This window comes from Lucilia cuprina, chromosome 3 (assembly GCF_022045245.1).
Source record: "Lucilia cuprina isolate Lc7/37 chromosome 3, ASM2204524v1, whole genome shotgun sequence".
NCBI classification, from domain to species: Eukaryota; Metazoa; Arthropoda; class Insecta; order Diptera; family Calliphoridae; genus Lucilia; species Lucilia cuprina.
In genome coordinates, this window is record NC_060951.1 from 47,882,194 (window position 1) to 47,900,410 (window position 18,217).

The following is an 18,217-nucleotide window of genomic DNA, read 5'->3' on the forward strand; positions in this document are numbered from 1 at the left end:
TATAGAGAATTTTTCGATAAATTCTCTTTTTATAGAGAATTTTCGATAAATTCTCTTTTTATAGAGAATTTTTCGTTAAATTCTCTTTTTATAGAGAATTTTTCGATCAATTCTCTTTTTATAGAAAATTTTTCGATAAATTCTCTTTTTATAGGGAATTTTCGATAAATTCTCTTTTTATAGGGAATTTTCGATAAATTCTCTTTTTATAGGGAATTTTCCATAAATTCTCTTTTTATAGGGAATTTTCGATAAATTCTCTTTTTATAGGGAATTTTCGATAAATTCTCTTTTTATAGTGAATTTTCGATAAATTCTCTTTTTATAGGGAATTTTCTATAAATTCTCTTTTTATAGGGAATTTTCGATAAATTCTCTTTTTATAGAGAATTTTCGATTAAATCTCTTTTTATAGAGAATTTTCGATAAATTCTCTTTTTATAGAGAATTTTCGATAAATTCTCTTTTTATAGAGAATTTTATATAAAATTTCTTTTTATAGAGAATTTTCAATAAATTCTCTTTTTATAGAGAATTTTCTATAAATTCTCTTTTTATAGAGAATTTTCGATAAATTCTCTTTTTGTAGAGAATTTTCGATAAATTCTCTTTTTATAGGGAATTTTCGATAAATTCTCTTTTTATAGGGAATTTTCGATAAATTCTCTTTTTATAGGGAATTTTCGATAAATTGTCTTTTTATAGACAATTTCCTATAAATTCTCTTTTTATAGACAATTTTCTATAAATTCTCTTTTTATAGAAAATATTCGATAAATTCTCTTTTTTTAGAAAATTTTCGATAAATTCGATTTTTATAAAGAATTTTTCGATTATATTCTTTTTATAAAGAATTTTCGACTATGTTCATTTTATAAAGAATTTTCAATATTTGTCTTTTTATAGAGAAATTTTAGTAAAATTTTTGTACTTTTTTTTTAATAGAGAATTTGAAATAATTTCTCATTTAAAGACAACTTTGTTAAAATCCCTTTTTATAGAAAATTTAAAATATATTATTTTTTTATAGAATTTTTCTATTTATTCAGAAATGTTAATATTTTTTATAGAGAATATTTGACAAATTCATGTTTATACAAAATTTTTGAAAATTCTACTTTTATAAAGTATTTTTGATAAACTCTTTGTATAAAGATTTTTCTTATAATTTTCTTTTTAAAAATTTCGATAATATAGAAAATTTCTATAATTTATCGAAAATGTTCTAGAAAAAGAGTATTCCTCTAAAATTCTCTATAAATAGAGAATTTATCAAAATAGTCCTAAAACAGAGAATTTTTGATAAATTTTCTATCTTTAGAGAATTTGAGATGAATAATCTTTTTCTAGGGAATTTTCAATAAATACTCTATTATAGAGAATTTTTTATAAATTGTCTTTTCAAAGACAATTTTGATAAATTCTCCTTTTTCGCTAAATACTCTTTTTAAAGAGAATTTTATATAACTTCTCTTTTAATGACAATTTTGGTAAATTATATTTTTATAGAAAATTTTGGATAAACGCTTAGTTTGTATAGAATTTCGATAAAAAACTTTAAAGCGAATTTTCAATAAAAATTTGTTTACAGAAAATTTTGAACCAAAATTCTCTATAAATTACCAATTTAAACAACTTTCGAAAAATGATTTAAAAACAAAAATATTTTTTTATTAAATTTTTTTAAAAATTAATAATTTTATATAAATTTTATTTTTAGAAAATTGTCAATCAGTTATATATTTTTTCGAAATTTTTTAATAAGTTATTTTAAAATTTTCCAAATTTTCCAAAATATAATTTTTCAATGGTAATCTTCAAGAAATTCTCATACATATAAATTTATTTAAAGGTTTTCTGCTTCAGAAATTTTTTATAAAAAAAAAACTGAAAAAGTAATAACAAATTATATATATTCAATAATTCCTTATCAAACATTAACAAAAAAAAATACATTAACGTTTTAGGTTAATAAATAAAAGAAACCTGCATTCATAAACACATTTCATTTTTGTTTCATAATATTTTTGTGTAAATACAATTAAAAGCAGACATTATTGTCTTCAAGTCTTTTCATTAAAAGGTCATTATTCCAATTTTCTACACAATTAAAACATACAAACAACTAAAACACTTTAATTATTGTCAGATTTTTGCACACACAATTTAATTAAAGACCCATGAGCACATGGCCAGAAACTGTCTGCGCAACAGAAACACAATTTTGCAAAAACCAAAAAATACAAAAACTAACGGCAAGAAATAATAATAAATATGAATAAAATCATTTTAGTGTTTGGTAAGGATTTCAACGACAAAATATTAAAACTAAATGGAATTAATGAAATTATTTTTATTTTTATTGCACAACCAACCAACGAACTAACGACTGAACGAATACAAAAACCCTTCAGCATTTTTGTTTCTGATACTTGTGAACACTGCAGCAATTGAGGTTGCACAGAAACCATGTCGCCGGCAATGTAGCTCACGGATACGTAGTCAAATTGTATGTGCCCAGGATAAAGATGGTCGCAATTGTCGTAAGTTAAAGGAATGTGAACTACGTGAGCTAAATTGTCGTTTAAGAAGTCGCAAACAATCAAGTGAGTTTCTGGCTTTTTATTTGTCATTCTTTCTCTCTATGTCTCTTTATATTTGGAATTCTTTGTTCCTGCCACACAAAATAAATTGAAAACATTTTATGGAAATAGTTAGTGATTTTATGAATGACTGAAAACTATACAAAAAAAGCAAGACAAAGAAAAAAAAACTTACAATCATAAAAAAGAGTGAAAAATAAATTTCATGTAAAATGTTTTAATACTTTTCATGTTGAATGTTTTTCCTGGGGTGTCCATGTTTGTGTGTTCAGTGCTTATGCAAACCTACATGCAACGTTGTCGTTTAATAAAAGGTACGACAGGACGTAATAAATGTGCCCCACCTTTGGTAATGATACGTCGTAAGCCAAGAACGATGATGCGTGATTGCCAACGTTTACGTTGTTGGGATAATAGCAAACGTGCATGTTATCGTTGTCCTCACAAAGGTGACATATGTCAATTGCTAACTGCGTGCCAGGCAGAACGTGCAAATTGTCAACGTCGTTGGAGAAATCGTAAGTTTTACACTGATTTCTATGTGTGTGCGTGTGTTTGTATTTGTTTGTACGACACTTTACCTTCATCTATCATTTATTAAAGAATTTAATTTCATGAAATTTTATTTTACTACTGTTAAAGTATGGTACAAATGCTTGGGATGTTGTATGTTGGTTTAATGCAATTATTTTAATTTTTATTTGCTGAAATCTTAATTTTTCTTACACTTTTTCATAATTTTTTTCTTATATTTCATAGAACTCATTCGTGTTGAGGATTATGAATGTGAAAATCTTAAATCTGGTCATATGGGGAGATGCATGAAGAAATTCAATTAGTATGGCTTAAGGAAAATAAATTTTGAAATGGTTATTTGGTATTTTGCAAGAGAGTTAATTGAATAAAAGTGAAATTAAATTGAATAAAGAAATTAATAAATTGTGTGTTTTATTAGTCAATTAATATTATATTTAATAGTAAATAAATTCTTTTTGTAGAAAATTTTCGATAAATATTTTTTTATATAAAGATTTTTTTTTAATTCTCTTTGTGAAAAAAAATTCTATAATTTTGTTTTAAAACATTAAAAATTTTCTATATTAAAAAATTATTTAAGAAAAGAAACTTTATCGAATTCTTTTTTTAAATAATTCTTGATATAGACATTTTCAATAAATTCTTTTTTTATAAAGAAATTTCTATAAATTCTGTTTGTAAAGATAATTTTGACCAACTATTTTTTTATATTTTGGACAAATATAGGCTAATAACCAATAATGGGTGTGGCATCAACCATTTATAGTAGATAAATTATGCATTTCTGGAAAACAATAATAATGAGATTCCCCAACTTTTGTACATTAAACATTGTTTTATATATAAATATTTTGAACTAAATATAGAGGTGCAGCAATACTTTTATTAAGTAAATACTATAATCGAATACTTTTAACTTAAAGTTCAATATGAAGTTAATAAAAATGCGTGATCCAGCATTATGAGGCATGGCATTTTCCTTAAAAATTATATATAAAATTTTATAAAAATAAAAAACTAGAACTCACATGAAATTTTACTGGTCTTTAGTTATCCAGACAAACTTACCTGAAAATAAACAAGAAAAAAATACAAAATTAATAAATAACGATTAAATACGTAATTGATCAAAAATTAGTTTGGTGATAATAAATATTAATAATTTAGACTAAAACGTATATTATTCTCAAATAAAAAGTTTTCATAAATAAGTATCATTTAAACTAATACCGAATCCCATTTTCTTTTCTATTTGCAGTTACCATCGGGAGCATTAAATTCCATGCATAAATTAAGTGCTTTAGATTTCGATTACAATGAAATCTCCAACATTAAAGACTACAGTTTCTATGGTCTACGTCTCTCCAAGTTGAATATGAAGGGAAATCGTTTGCAGGGCATACCCGAACATGGTTTTGTGGGTTTAGAGGAATCGATACAGGAAATTGATATATCCGAAAATAGTCTAAGAACATTTCCGCTATTGGCCTTAAGAAAACTAGATTATTTACGTATATTACGTTTGTCCAATAATAAAATCTCTACATTCTATGGTGACATACAGATGGCAACAAATAATGCCAGTGCAGCAGCGGCCTTAAGATTACCCTCCTTAACATTTTTGGATTTAAGTTCAAATCAATTTACCGAAATCGGTGATGATTGCTTTAGAACATTTCCACAGCTGAAAACTCTATCCATGTATGCCAATCAAATAGAAGTGGTTAAGCCAGAAGCTTTTAAAAGTTTAAAAGAGCTTATGTCATTGGATATGTCTCACAATCGTATTATCACTTTGGATGCCAAAATATTCGATAAGAATAAAAGATTGCAAACTGTGGACTTATCGCATAATCATATACATTCCATAAATGGTGTTTTCTCGAATTTACCACAATTAAGGGAAATATTTTTATCGGAAAATAATATATTAGAATTACCAGCTGATGCCTTTACGAATTCTTCAAATGTGGAAGTTATCTATTTAGAGTCCAATGCCGTAGCCCATGTAGATCCTAATGTCTTTTCTACTTTGGTCAATTTAGATCATTTATATTTAAGAGCAAATTTTATACCCCTAGTACCGGTCACTTTATTAGATAAATGTCATAAATTATCTTCATTGTCATTGGATAACAACGAAATACAAGATTTGGAAATTGGCATGTTTCGTAAGTTGGAATTTTTAAGAGAAGTGAGACTGCATAACAATCGTATAAGACGCATACGCAAGGGAGTGTTTGAACCTTTGCCGGCTTTACAGGAATTGCATGTTCAAAAGAATAATATCGAGGATATAGAACCGGGCGCGTTTCAAACTTTAAGCAACCTGCAGCACATAAATCTACAAGACAATCAACTAACCGTTTTAGAAGATATATTTCCCAAGGAAAAACAGAATTCTTCTCTCCTCACCATACAATTGGAAACTAATTATTTGCACAAGATTCATGCGAAAACATTTAAGAATCAAGATAAAATACAGATAATGTGGTTGAGCTACAACGAATTGACTCGTGTAGAGAAAACGATGTTTGAGGATCAACAGGACTTGGCACGTTTGTATTTGAGTCATAACTTTATACGTGATATTGATCGTGAAACTTTTTCAAAGTTGAAAAATTTAAAGTTTTTGGATTTGAGTTTTAATCGCCTAAAGCAATTGAGAAGAGATTATTTTGCAGCTTTAGTGAGTTTGGAGGAATTGTCATTATCTCAAAACTATATAGAAGCCATAGAAGGTTATGCCTTTAATAAGCTGAAAAGTCTTAAAATATTGGATCTCTCTAATAACCCCATTTATCAAATAACTAATGATGTTTTCTTGGAGGATTTGCCTTTGGCACATTTGAATTTGAGAAATACTTCCTTAAGGAAAATTGAAATGAATACTTTCAAGTCGTTGCAGAATTTAAATGATCTTAATTTGGAATGGAATTTATTAAGTCCCGTGGATATACAAAAACTAGAGATTCCCGGCTTAAGAACCTTGTATTTGTCGCATAATAATTTTACTCATGTGGGTGGAAAGATTATATCTAATATGTTTGATAAATTAAGATCTCTACAGCACCTGACTATGGCTAATTGCTCTTTATCTTCTTTGCCTGAGGATATGTTTATAAAAAATACCAATTTGGTTAAATTGGATTTATGTGATAATGTCTTGTCTACCATGGATCGTAATCTGTTTTATGGTCTCAATGTCTTTAAGGAATTGAAAGTGTGTCGTAATAGTTTAAGCGAATTTCCTCATATAGCTTTATATAATTTGAGTACTTTGGAAATGTTGGATTTGTCACGCAATCAATTTTCTACCATAGATTTCTATAAACTAAGCGGTACCATAAATCTAAGACATTTAAATTTAAAAGACAATAAAATCACTTCCTTGACCGGTTTTAATGCGGTAAATTTAACACAATTGGATACCGTGGATTTAAGTGGCAATTTGTTGCTATCATTACCCGCCAATTTCCTGAGACACTCCATAAATCTGCAGAAAGTTGATTTATCCAGTAATCGTTTTCTTCAAATACCCAGCTCGGCTTTATCAGATATATCTATACCTAGATTGTCATGGCTAAATTTAACCGGTAATCCCATTAATAAGATCTATACAGTGAAAGAGGAAAGATATCCTTATCTTAAGGAATTATATATATGCCAAACAAATCTGTCCATCCTAACCTCAAAAGACTTTGAAGCTTTTCAAGCTTTACAGCACCTACATTTGGTCAACAATCGTATAACTCGCATTTCGCCTGGAGCCTTTAAGGGTTTAACCAATCTTCTGACTTTGGATATTAGTGTTAATGAATTGGAATTGTTGCCTAAGGAACGTTTGCTTGGTTTAAAACTTTTACGTGTTTTAAATATTTCCAATAATGTCTTAAAGGATTTAGAAGAGTTTAGTCCCGATTTGGCTCAGTTACAAGTTTTTGATTTATCTTTTAATCAATTGGATCGTATATCGAGAAAAACTTTCCGCAATCTTCATAGTTTGGTGGAACTGTACTTGATGGGCAATCGTATGACAGTGCTGTCAACTGATGCTTTCAGATATTTGCGTAAATTACATGTTTTGGACTTGAGAAAGAATTACTTTGAACTGATACCTATTGAGGCGTTGCAGCCGCTGGAAACGAATATTAAAACTTTGAGATTGGAAGGTAAGTTTAGCATGATTAAAGTAAATTGAAAAAAATTAAAACCTGATGAAAGGCCATAGTTTTTGAGATTGTAGCTGATATCTGTCTACTGAAATCAAAAATCAGAATCTGAATTTAATAAAAAAATATAAAACCAGGTTTTTACTATAAATATGATTTAACTAAATTAAAAAAATGAAATATAAAAGTGTCACTTGATAAAAAAAATTAATTTAAACAAAAATTCAAATTTTGAACGAAAAATTCAAAATTTCGCAAAAAAGCACAATTTTACTAAAAAGATTTTAAAGAATTGTAAATTTTTACAATATTTTAAAAATTCTAAAAATTCAAAATTTCACAAAAAAAAAAATAAAAATTTTTATTAAAATTCATTAAATTTTAGGTTTTTAAAAAAAAAATTCATGTATTTTTTACAAAAAGTAACTTTTAAAAATAAAAGTTAAGTTTGTGCTAAACCAAATGTTTACTAAAAATTAAAACTCGGTTATTTAATATTTTAAAAAAATTTCAAAAAAAAGTTAGAATTTTGTTTATTAATAAAATCCGTTTTTTAGAAAAATTCACATGAATTTTTGAGGTTTTATTAAAAATTTAAAAATAAAAATCCCTTTTAAGCAGACAACAAACTATTAAAAATGTTCTCATATATTTTAATTATTTATACAATAATAAAAAGCCTTAACTTTTATTATATAAAGCTTTTTTCACCCAAATCTTTTCTTCTCATTTCTCACCACAAACAACTTGGACAACAACTATGATAACATGAAACCTACATTTGAAATTGGATAACGACATGCATTCGTGTACACACATACACACAACAAAATTTAATGGCCCAACAATAATTAAACTGTATGAAAAACAACAAAAATATATCTCCCTGAAAAAAAAAACTTAATCCTGCCTCTTTAACTCCGGCTACAACAATTAACAATTAAATGCCAACAAAATAACAACGAAAAATAAAAAATCTACAGAAAATCCACTGCATTGCAGTTGTGATGCACAAAAACTATGGGAATGGTTGCGTGATCATCGCAAATGGTCTTCCTCCACAGCCAGTTTAACATCAGCTTCCGCCTCGACATCGATTGTAACGTCAAGCTTAATGTCGCCCTCATCGTCAGGAGCATCATCAACATCGGTAATGATGTCATCGAATGATAATTTAAATTATCTAAGGTGCGAACATCCGGCTGAGTTGCGTGGCAAGATATTTGCCAAAATGGAGCCACAACAATTTTGTGATGCACCATTAATACCGAAAATTGCCATACAGGATATACAGCCATATTCCGTTATTGTATCCTGGCAAAGCCGTGAGCATTTAGGATTAAACGGCTATGAAATTGTTTACCATGCTACTAGTGATACAAGTGTTGGTGGTGGAAGTACTACAACTGGTGGCAGTGGCGGTGTTGGCAGTAGTAGTGTAGGTGGTATGGGTGGTCCAGCTGATATAGATGAGGTAAGTTTTTGAAGGAAAGAAAAAATGAAGTTTTCATTTACATTTAGTAAATGTAACAATGTTTTTAACATCATGTAGATTAATCTACATACATGTACTTTTTGTAGTTTTATAATTTGAAGTTCTTGCTATTGTTTTCTGAAAATTTGTGCAATAAAATTAACAATAATTACACACTATAAGGCAACGACGTATGGAATGTTTGACTATAAAATGGTTCGAATGAACATAATGTTGTATTTTATATAAGAATTATATTTACACTATAGTTTAAGTCTGTACAATAGTATTATCTATAGTCTAGACTAAAGTCTAATCTATAGTCTAGACTGAAGTCTAGTCTATATTCTAGACTGAAGTCTTGTCTATAGTCTAGACCGAAGTCTAGTATATAGTCTAGACTGAAGTCTAGTCTATAGTCTAGACTATAGTCTATACAAAACTAGAGTGTAATATATAGTCTTAGCTATAATCTGCACTATAGTCTAGTATTTTATAGTATTTGCCTAAAGTTTGGACTATAATTTAGTACAAACCGAACGGTTTATTATTGAACCCACAAATTTAAAGAAGTACCGGAAAGAGACAAAGGGTTTCTTTCCAATAAAATCCTTAAAAAATTTGCTATCATTTTTGTAAAGTTAAGGTAAAATATCAATATAGACATTTTGTTTCATCAATGAGTCCTTTTGTCCTTTAAACAATAATACAGCACAATTTGAAGCCACAAATACAAGCATAATAGCAACTATAATAACAAACACATATACATTAATTTAGCCTAAGTCCTTAAAACTTGTTTTCTTTTCATTGTTCCTTTTGTTTTGTCATTCTCTTCCTCTACAATAAACAGATACGCGGCAAACGTTTAAATGGTTCTGCCAATTCGGCAAAATTAACAAAACTTAGCCCAAATACACGTTACCACATTTGTGTTATCGGTACGGGTAATTGGCTATCGGAGCCTGTAGCCATTGCTTTACAAAGGATACACTTTAATGACACCTTCCTTATGCCAAGAGACGAACCGTCGTCATCATCATTAGCAGGTTCTGTTTATTCTGATTCCTCATCAGCTCAACAAACAACATCATCGTCATCATCTTCTTCGTCGTCGTCATATACACCTTATCACCTCTCATACACGGGAAACTTTTACAATACAGATGGCATTATGACCTTTGGTGAGCACTCATCGTTGGCCCAGCCACAACAACAACAAGCTTTAATCGAAAACACTATTATCACAGACAATGCTCTGCAGGAAGTGTTGAAAAATTCACGTTTCTCCACCTGCACGGATGTACAAACACTGGACTCTACACCCAGCGTAATCACTGACGAAAATGGTCTGGCCACCAATGGCTTTATACACTCAATACTAACACGACGTCTGGGCTTAATAGTGGGCTGCTGTCTGGGCATCATCGTGTTTATCGTGATGATTTCAGTGCTCAGCTATGTAAAGCTAAAGAAGCAACGTATTGAAAATGCTAAAAGACAGGCAAATATGCCACCTGATTATATGTCTTATCGTCATTTCTCAATACCCAACGAGGAGTTGTTGAGAATGGGCGTAAATACGAGCGGCACGATTATGTCGAGTGTGCCAAGTGGCATCAGTGCTCATATAAGTGGTACTAGTTTAAGTACTAGTGCTACAACAACAGCAACGGCCACTACACCAATTGGTATATTAAAAATAACAGAAAATAATAGTGTGGGTGCAGGAGGTGGTGGTGGGGGTAGTGTTGGGACAAATGCAAATCTAACCAGTATTACAGCAACAACAACAAACTCGGCGACTGCTGGTAATGCGGTTATTGCCGGTGGCAATGGTACTTTAAATTTAACCACATCAACCACAATTGCTACGTCGTCCTTGGCATCATCAGCATCGACTCCAGCAACGGCTTCAACAAACGTTGATGTTGTAGCAGCCGCAGCAGCAACAACAACACTTGCAAATAACCACAATAATCACCAACATCATCATCATCTGCACCATCATCACAATCACCAGCAACAACATCCTCAGCATCAGCAGCACTATCAAGGCAATGGCAATGTTGTTGGTTACATGGCAGCGGGTGTAGTATTAGGAGCAAATCATTTGAATAACGTCGCTTGTTAGTATTCGTAGTAAATAGTAAGTTGAGGTTTAATTCAAAATAGAACTTTAAAAAATAAATTAAAAAAAGCAAAGCAGAAAAATATAAAACTCTATAATAATATCTATGTATGTACGTAAGTAGTTTAAGTGTGTTTGTGTATGTATGTGTAAGTAGAAATATTTAAGAAGTTGAATGAATGCAAATTGTGTGTCTGTGGGATTATAATTTGGTCCTTCCTATCATCATTTGTGCCATTTCAACAATTTCATATTTTTGATGTTTTGTCTTTATAATTTTGTATGGATATTTTTTTCATTTCGGGAGAAGCATTTTCATTTATGAATTACCTCAAAGGTTTTTCCTTATCTTCAGTTGATACAGAGATTAAGTTAATATTTTAAATTTTGCTTATTCTTACTATTTCTTAATTTAGGTCTTTTGTTTCTTTTCTTTGTTGGTGGTTCACAGTGGGAGTAATTTGAAAAAATAGGAAATATGTAATCTATGAAACCTTTGTCTCATTTTGAATGAAAATATATTTTATGCGAAAATTGTTTTGTAAAAAAGAATCTAATATTATTTATAGAATGAAATTTTAACTACAAAAAAGAAAATTACAGAAAATTTAGTTTTCAGGGGGATTTTTTTAACAAAGAAAATTAAAATAAAAATTTTCGATTTTTTTAAATCAAATATTTATTTTCCAAACTTTTTTTCGAAACTTGCCCACTGTGCTGCTTTAAATATAATAAAAATTTAACTGGACTTTAATAGTGTAATCAACTCTATTCCCCTACAAAAATCTAAGAAAATAAGTAATAGGCATTTTAAGTTTTTCTTCATTTTTGCTTTCAAAAAGGTAAATTAGATTAAAAACGATTAAGTTAAGATTGAGAGAGAAAGATAAAAATGTATGTAGGTGGTCTGATAGTAATGAAAAAATCTTTGACAGATTTGTATTAAATAAAGTTACAACTTCTTTGTGCCAACAATTTATGATAATTTATAATAATTGTTTCATTCTAAGATGTTGGAAATCTTAATAAAGAAACTTGAAAGAGTTTAGTATAATCCAATCAAAGGGGTAATTTATAGTTTAAATAAAGAACACTTCAAGTTGTTAAGTAAGAAGAGATATCATTTTTCTTAACAATAGATAATCTAATTAACTATAAAGGTATTGCAATATTTTTTTTAATCGATGTCCTTTAACTGGTTTATTAAATAATAAAAGAGGAATTTAAATTATAACCTCGCAAATTATTTGTAATTGCTTAAAAAAAGACAATTTTTGAGACACTTTTTAAAGTAGTTTTCTTGAAATTTAGCACTGCATATATGTATATATTTTCAAAATGGACCATATTAAAAACTCTCCGTCTTACGATAATGCCAAACAAATTTGGGATTATATAATTATATTAGTGATTTTATTTAAAAGTAGTAAGTTTTACAATAAAACTGATGTTCGAAAATATTATCCAAATTTTTTATTTGGAGAAAAGTTCTGGAATTGATACAATTTGTTGTCAAAAAGTAACAATTTTAAAATTTATACAACACCCAGATATCATTTTGACAACTACCGTTGTCATTTCAATTACGCTGTGTCATTTTGGCAATGCATCGCTGTTATTTCGAAAACGAATCTTTATCATTCCGATAACACAAAGTTCTGTTTGTTTACAGAGCGTTGTCACTTTGGTAACACATTATTATAAACACAGTTATAAGTGCAAACTTTGACAACGGATGTTACTGAATGTGTATAACTTCTTTGGTGTCAAACTGTTAGTCTAAAAGAACATGTATTTAAAAAAATTTTATAAAAAAAAATGTTTAACAAAAAATCTAAATTTTTTATAAAATATTTCGAAATTGTGCTTAATAAAATGTTTGGAAATTTTTCTAAAAAACAAAAGTTTGTACATTTTTTCTACAAAAAGAAAATTAAAAGAAGTTCATCTATAACAATGAAAATATTGTAAAACTCACTACGTGAAATGTCAAATGTTATTAATAATCAATTTTTTTAGGATTATTAAAATACAAATATTTTTTTTTAATTACAAAATAAAGAAATGTCTTCCAAAAAATCAAAATCATTTTTCGAAAACCATAAAAATCAAAATTCCAAAAACACTTTAAGTCTCCATATTAACCGTAAATGGGACCAATTTAAATGAAAATCTATTAAAGAAAACTATTCGGAAAATTTCAGTAGACCGATTTGAATTCTAAAGTCCCAAATCGCCAAAAAAAATATATATATTACAAAATATGTTGTATAGAATCGAAATAACAGCAGAAAGCTTTGTTAGAAAAAGCTTTGCTTAAAGCTTTGTATTAAGTTGTATTCAAAGAATTTGTAGAAAGCTTTACTTAAAGCTTTTTAAAAAATTTTACTTAAAGTTTCTTAGAAAGCTTTATTAGAAAGCTTTATTAGAAAGCTATATATAAAGCTTTAGTAAAACTTGGTTTTAAAAATTCGTTTCAACGCTCTTTTTAGAAAGTTTTTGGTAAAAAGCTTTAATAGCTTTAAATTGAAATTAAGATCCTTGCTTTCCAAGTTTTTAAATTTTACAGAGAAAAATAAAATAAAAAGCTTTACTTTAAGCTCTTTTAAAAAATTTTACTTAAAGTTTTTTAAGAAAGCTTTATTAGAAAGCTATATATAAAGCTTTAGATAATCTTTGTTTTAAAAGTTCGTTTCAACGCTCTTTTAGAAAGTTTTCGGTAAAAAGCTTTAATATCTTTCAATTGAAATTAAGGATTTTGCTTTTCAAGTTTTTAAATTTTACAGAGAAAATAAGATTCATTCACCAGTTAATTGCTAAATGTATGATTCATTAACATTAAAGTTTTTATTACAACGTTGAGCAAGAAACTTTCTTTAACAAAATTTTTGTTGATACTACCAAAAAGTGGCAAAGCAAACTGTTTTCTATTAATTCTTATACATAAAGAAAAAATATGTTTAAATTGTTTATTAAGTTATTCTGATTCTATGCAATATTTACTATTCATAAAACATGTTTAATTTATTACTCAAAAAATTAGTAAATACTTAAACAAAAAACCTTGAGCTTTTTTTTTAAATTTACTCCCTAAACAATTTAAATACCTAATTGCTTTTAGCTTTAAAAGTTTTATAGTTTTTGTTTAGAGCTTTTTTCTACATATTTAATTCAATACTTATTAAATTTCTTCTTTCAACTTTAATCTTAATTAACAACTAAACTTTATATAAAATATAGAGAAATACTAAAAAATAAAATACAAGAAGAAAATTTCAGTTTTGCTTTGTTGACTCTTTAAGAGATGCATAAAAATAAATATTTAGATACAAACTAAATTAAAAAAATATATTAAAAACACTAAAACTACAATTAAATCTATGATATTAAAATATTTATTATAAACTAATTTATAAATAAAGGATAAAGAATTAACAAAATGTTAAGAATATTTATAAATCAATAAAAACAAAATTAATTTAAGCACAAACTAGGTTAGTGATTGTTAACAAAAAGTAAAACAAAACAAGCGAATATTGAAAATAATTTAATTAATAGCAACAAAAGAAAGCAAACGTAATAATTTTGTAAATATCAAGAAATTTCTAAAAAAAAAACTTAAAATAATTATAATTTAGTTGTTATAAATGAAATAAATTATTTTATAAGAAAAAAAAGAAAAACACTAAAAGTAATAACAAGATACAACACAACAACAAGTCTTAGACGAAAAAAGCGCGGTAACATCAAAACTCATAAATAAATTTAAAAAATGTTTAATTTAATTTTAATAATTTTTAAGGCGTCAAAATAAGAAAATTTGTGCAAAACTTAATAATGACATTGACAACCTTAAGTATTTAAACATAAAAATACTGCTTAAATATGAGATAAAAAAATAAACTTTCAACTAATGTTAAATAATTAATAGTTATTTAAAATTAAAAATACTAATAAATATTTAGAGTAGCTTTTAGTTTAGTTAAAAATAATGAATAAAAAAATCCAAAAACTCAAAGAGTTTCATTTGTAAAACGAATAAACAAATTAAAAAAACTAAAATTAATAAATTAATTATAATTATATAATTTTTTTAATGTAAAATCTAATATATTAAAACTAAATATTATAAAATAATAAACAAAAATTAACACTGAGTAGTTAAGCTACAAACAAAATTAAATCATCAAAATTAATTAAATAAAAATATAAAAACTATAAAATAATTATAATTTTAAATATTAATTATAAACCAATAATAACGATAATGATAGTAACTAATTATTATTACAACAACAAATATTTTAATAAACCATACAAAAAACCAAAAACAAAATCAAATGAAAGCTCAAGAAATTCATATTTCATTATAATAAAAAAAATTAAAATCAACAAAAAAATTAAACAATATATATTTATATTTTCTATTGGAAACATGGGAATTCGTAAGTATGTATGTTGTTAAGGGCATATATTGCCATACATATACCATAAACCTAAATTAACCTACAACAATTCTTGCTTTATTACGATTTTAAAATGAATAAAAAGTAACCCCGCAAAAACTTGGTTATGAGTACACACAATTGGGACGAACAACGAATTTCGTATAGCACGACGAACTATTCGACAACAATTCGTTGCTTAAAATCCGTCGAATGGAACAGAATCAAATTATTCGTACTGTGAATTCGTTTCAAAATTTTTATGTTCGATATTGGAAAAAGTAAGAAAAAGGAAAAAATATATTTTTGTGTAATTTTAACAGCTTTAAAATGTTTTTAAACATTATTTCGAAATTAGAAAATGTAAGAAATTGGCCTCGAAAAGTACATAGTTCGTTACGTACGACGAATTTAGTCATACGCAATGATTGTGTATATTGTTCTATTTCTGACGACAAATATTCGTCGTTTGTCCCAATTGTGCGTATATCATTACATTACAGTAGTTAAGTAATTGCTTTCCCTACTTTCCAAAAAAAATTAATATATGTAGCTTTTGTAAGCAAGAGCAGTAATAAAAAATTTCCATTACCTGCAAATAACAAGGTAATGTAGTCATTGAAAGTCTACAAATCGTCTGAATTACATAGAAGAGGTCTAATGAGGTCTTACTAATATTATATAATAAAAATACTTTCTAATTCATTACTTATCTTGTCTGTGAAGCTATAGATGCTTTTTTCATACGATTCACAACGACTTATTTTTCTAATTAGGTACTTGTTTTATCTTTTGTGTTAAATAATAACATAAAAAGCTTTTGTGTAATTAAATTCTAGCATTGTAACCCCTTACAATGTAATGACATTTTTTGCTCGGTTTTACTGCTTGGTAATAAATTATATAACTCCCTATTTGTAAGCAAGCATGGTAAGTATTTGACTTTAATAGCACACAAAGATTCATATTTGTATGGGAAATTCTGCCATAATTAAACTGAGTGAATAAATTTTATTAAAATAATGAATGGAAATAATGTTTGAAAACTACTTTGCACGCAGTATAAAATAACTAAGCGGTTGACAGCGAAATAACAAACTAGGTTCGTATTCTGTGTGAGCTATTTTTTATTTATAAAACAAAACAACTTTTTAACTCCTTACCTGTAAGTTCTTTTTTAAATAGTGATTTGTAAGTGAGCGTACTGAGTATTAGCCTTCAAAAAGCTTTTAATCACATTACTTTTTAATGTGAGTTTTTCATGTATATATATGTTCGTGTAAATAGTATTTATTGCAGGAAAGTTTGACAAAGTGTCATTGAATCTGAACACTACACTTTTTATACCCACTTTTCAAAAAAGATGGAATGTATATTGATTTTGTCATTTCGTTTGTAACACATCGAAATATTGATCATAGATCCACAAAAGTATATATAAATACAAAGACGATCTAGCCATATCTGTCCGTCCGTCTATTTATCTATTAAAAGCGCGATAGAGTCTGAACGAAAACAGGTAGATGGTTGAAATTTAACACAAATATTCCCTTATAGTAAGGTTTTTTGGTATTGAAAATGGACAATATCGTACCATGTTTTCGTATAGCCCACACACATAGAAATAAGTTTCTTACAAGCCAAAATTTAATAAAATATCAACCTAATATTTTTAGGAGAGCATTCCTTTTATTGCAAACGATTTAAAAACAAGAGTGAAGACAACACTTTTTTATCCCTTTTTGTAAGACAGTCTTCACTTTACAATCCCCATATTTTTCATAGAAAATTATTAATTGACACAATTGAAAACACATCTAATCGGTGGTGTTTTGTGAGGATAGCAATGGACTGACAAGCTTAACTTTGTTAGTTCGTACCTTATGCCGGCAATAACTTGCTTAATTACCCACTTGTAAACGAAAGAGGTAAGAATGGCTCCGTGCTTCCATTGAACGTTTTAAATAAATGAGTTAAAATGACAACTTATAAGTTGTGAAAAACTGTTATATTAGCTCTTTCGAACATTGCTTTTCAATCAAAATTTTTGTTGGCAAAATCGAATTAGATTTTTCTTATTTTCACAGTTGGATCCTACAGCCTATTTTACTTTTTTATATAAGAGTCGATTTATAAGCGATCACAAATTTTCATAGAATTTTTGTTAGGATCGCGCCTCACTTGACCCTAGCCGCCATACAAACTCCCTTTTAGAAAATGACTTGAATTGTTATTTAAGAATCTAATTGATCGCAGATCTTCCCTGTTTGCTTAATAAGGTAATAGTTTAAAGAAATCGAACCTTATGCAAAAACGTTTTTAAAATTAATATGGATTACTACACACTTTTATATAGTTATATAATTGTTTCATGATATTGTATATAAAATTTGAAAATATAATAAAAAAGATCACTACGAAATTAATTAACTATAGTAAAGCATTACTACTAGGTCGTTTATATTCGTCTTAATTCTGTTATTTATTTTTACGTTTCCGTTTTATTTTTTATGTTAATTCAGTTGTCATTTTTTTGTTTTCGTTTAGAAAATAATATGTCATAAATTAGTTTTGAAAGAGAAAGAAATTGTTTAATTTGTTTTGTTTTGATGTGCCACACTTGTTGAACAAACACAAACATAGATGGCATTTAAATTTTATTATTTTATTAAAGTCAATAAAATTTCTGCCTTTTTCTGTAAATATTTGATTTAAAGTGCCTTCACTAAGATTTAGCTAATATGTTTTCTTATTTATAATAATAATTTACTTTTAAATAACAAATTAAAAAAATTGTCTTAAGAATTATTGCGTTCTATTAAAATTTAAAGTTTTAATCAAATTTTAAATGTGTT

At 27.2% G+C, this 18,217-nt stretch overlaps 2 protein-coding genes across 4 annotated transcripts in view; both read left to right on the forward strand.

Annotated features, from left to right (window-relative positions):
* LOC111686939 overlaps nucleotides 1-13,107 on the forward strand; it is a 360,960-nt gene extending 347,853 nt beyond the window's left edge. For all 3 annotated transcript variants that reach the window (XM_046945546.1, XM_046945547.1, XM_046945548.1), the window contains 3 exons: nucleotides 4,399-7,312; nucleotides 8,296-8,786; nucleotides 9,640-13,107. In XM_046945546.1, coding sequence (XP_046801502.1) covers nucleotides 4,399-7,312; nucleotides 8,296-8,786; nucleotides 9,640-10,920 — 4,686 coding nt within the window. In that variant the 3' untranslated portion in view covers nucleotides 10,921-13,107. The remainder of the gene's footprint in view (nucleotides 1-4,398; nucleotides 7,313-8,295; nucleotides 8,787-9,639) is intronic.
* Nucleotides 2,089-3,532, forward strand: LOC124418660. The gene is made up of 4 exons (XM_046945550.1): nucleotides 2,089-2,299; nucleotides 2,415-2,606; nucleotides 2,876-3,121; nucleotides 3,363-3,532. Exons 1-4 carry the CDS (start codon nucleotides 2,275-2,277, stop codon nucleotides 3,440-3,442), a joined length of 543 nt encoding a protein of 180 aa, XP_046801506.1. The 5' UTR covers nucleotides 2,089-2,274; the 3' UTR covers nucleotides 3,443-3,532.
* Nucleotides 13,108-18,217: the final 5,110 nt, after the last annotated feature.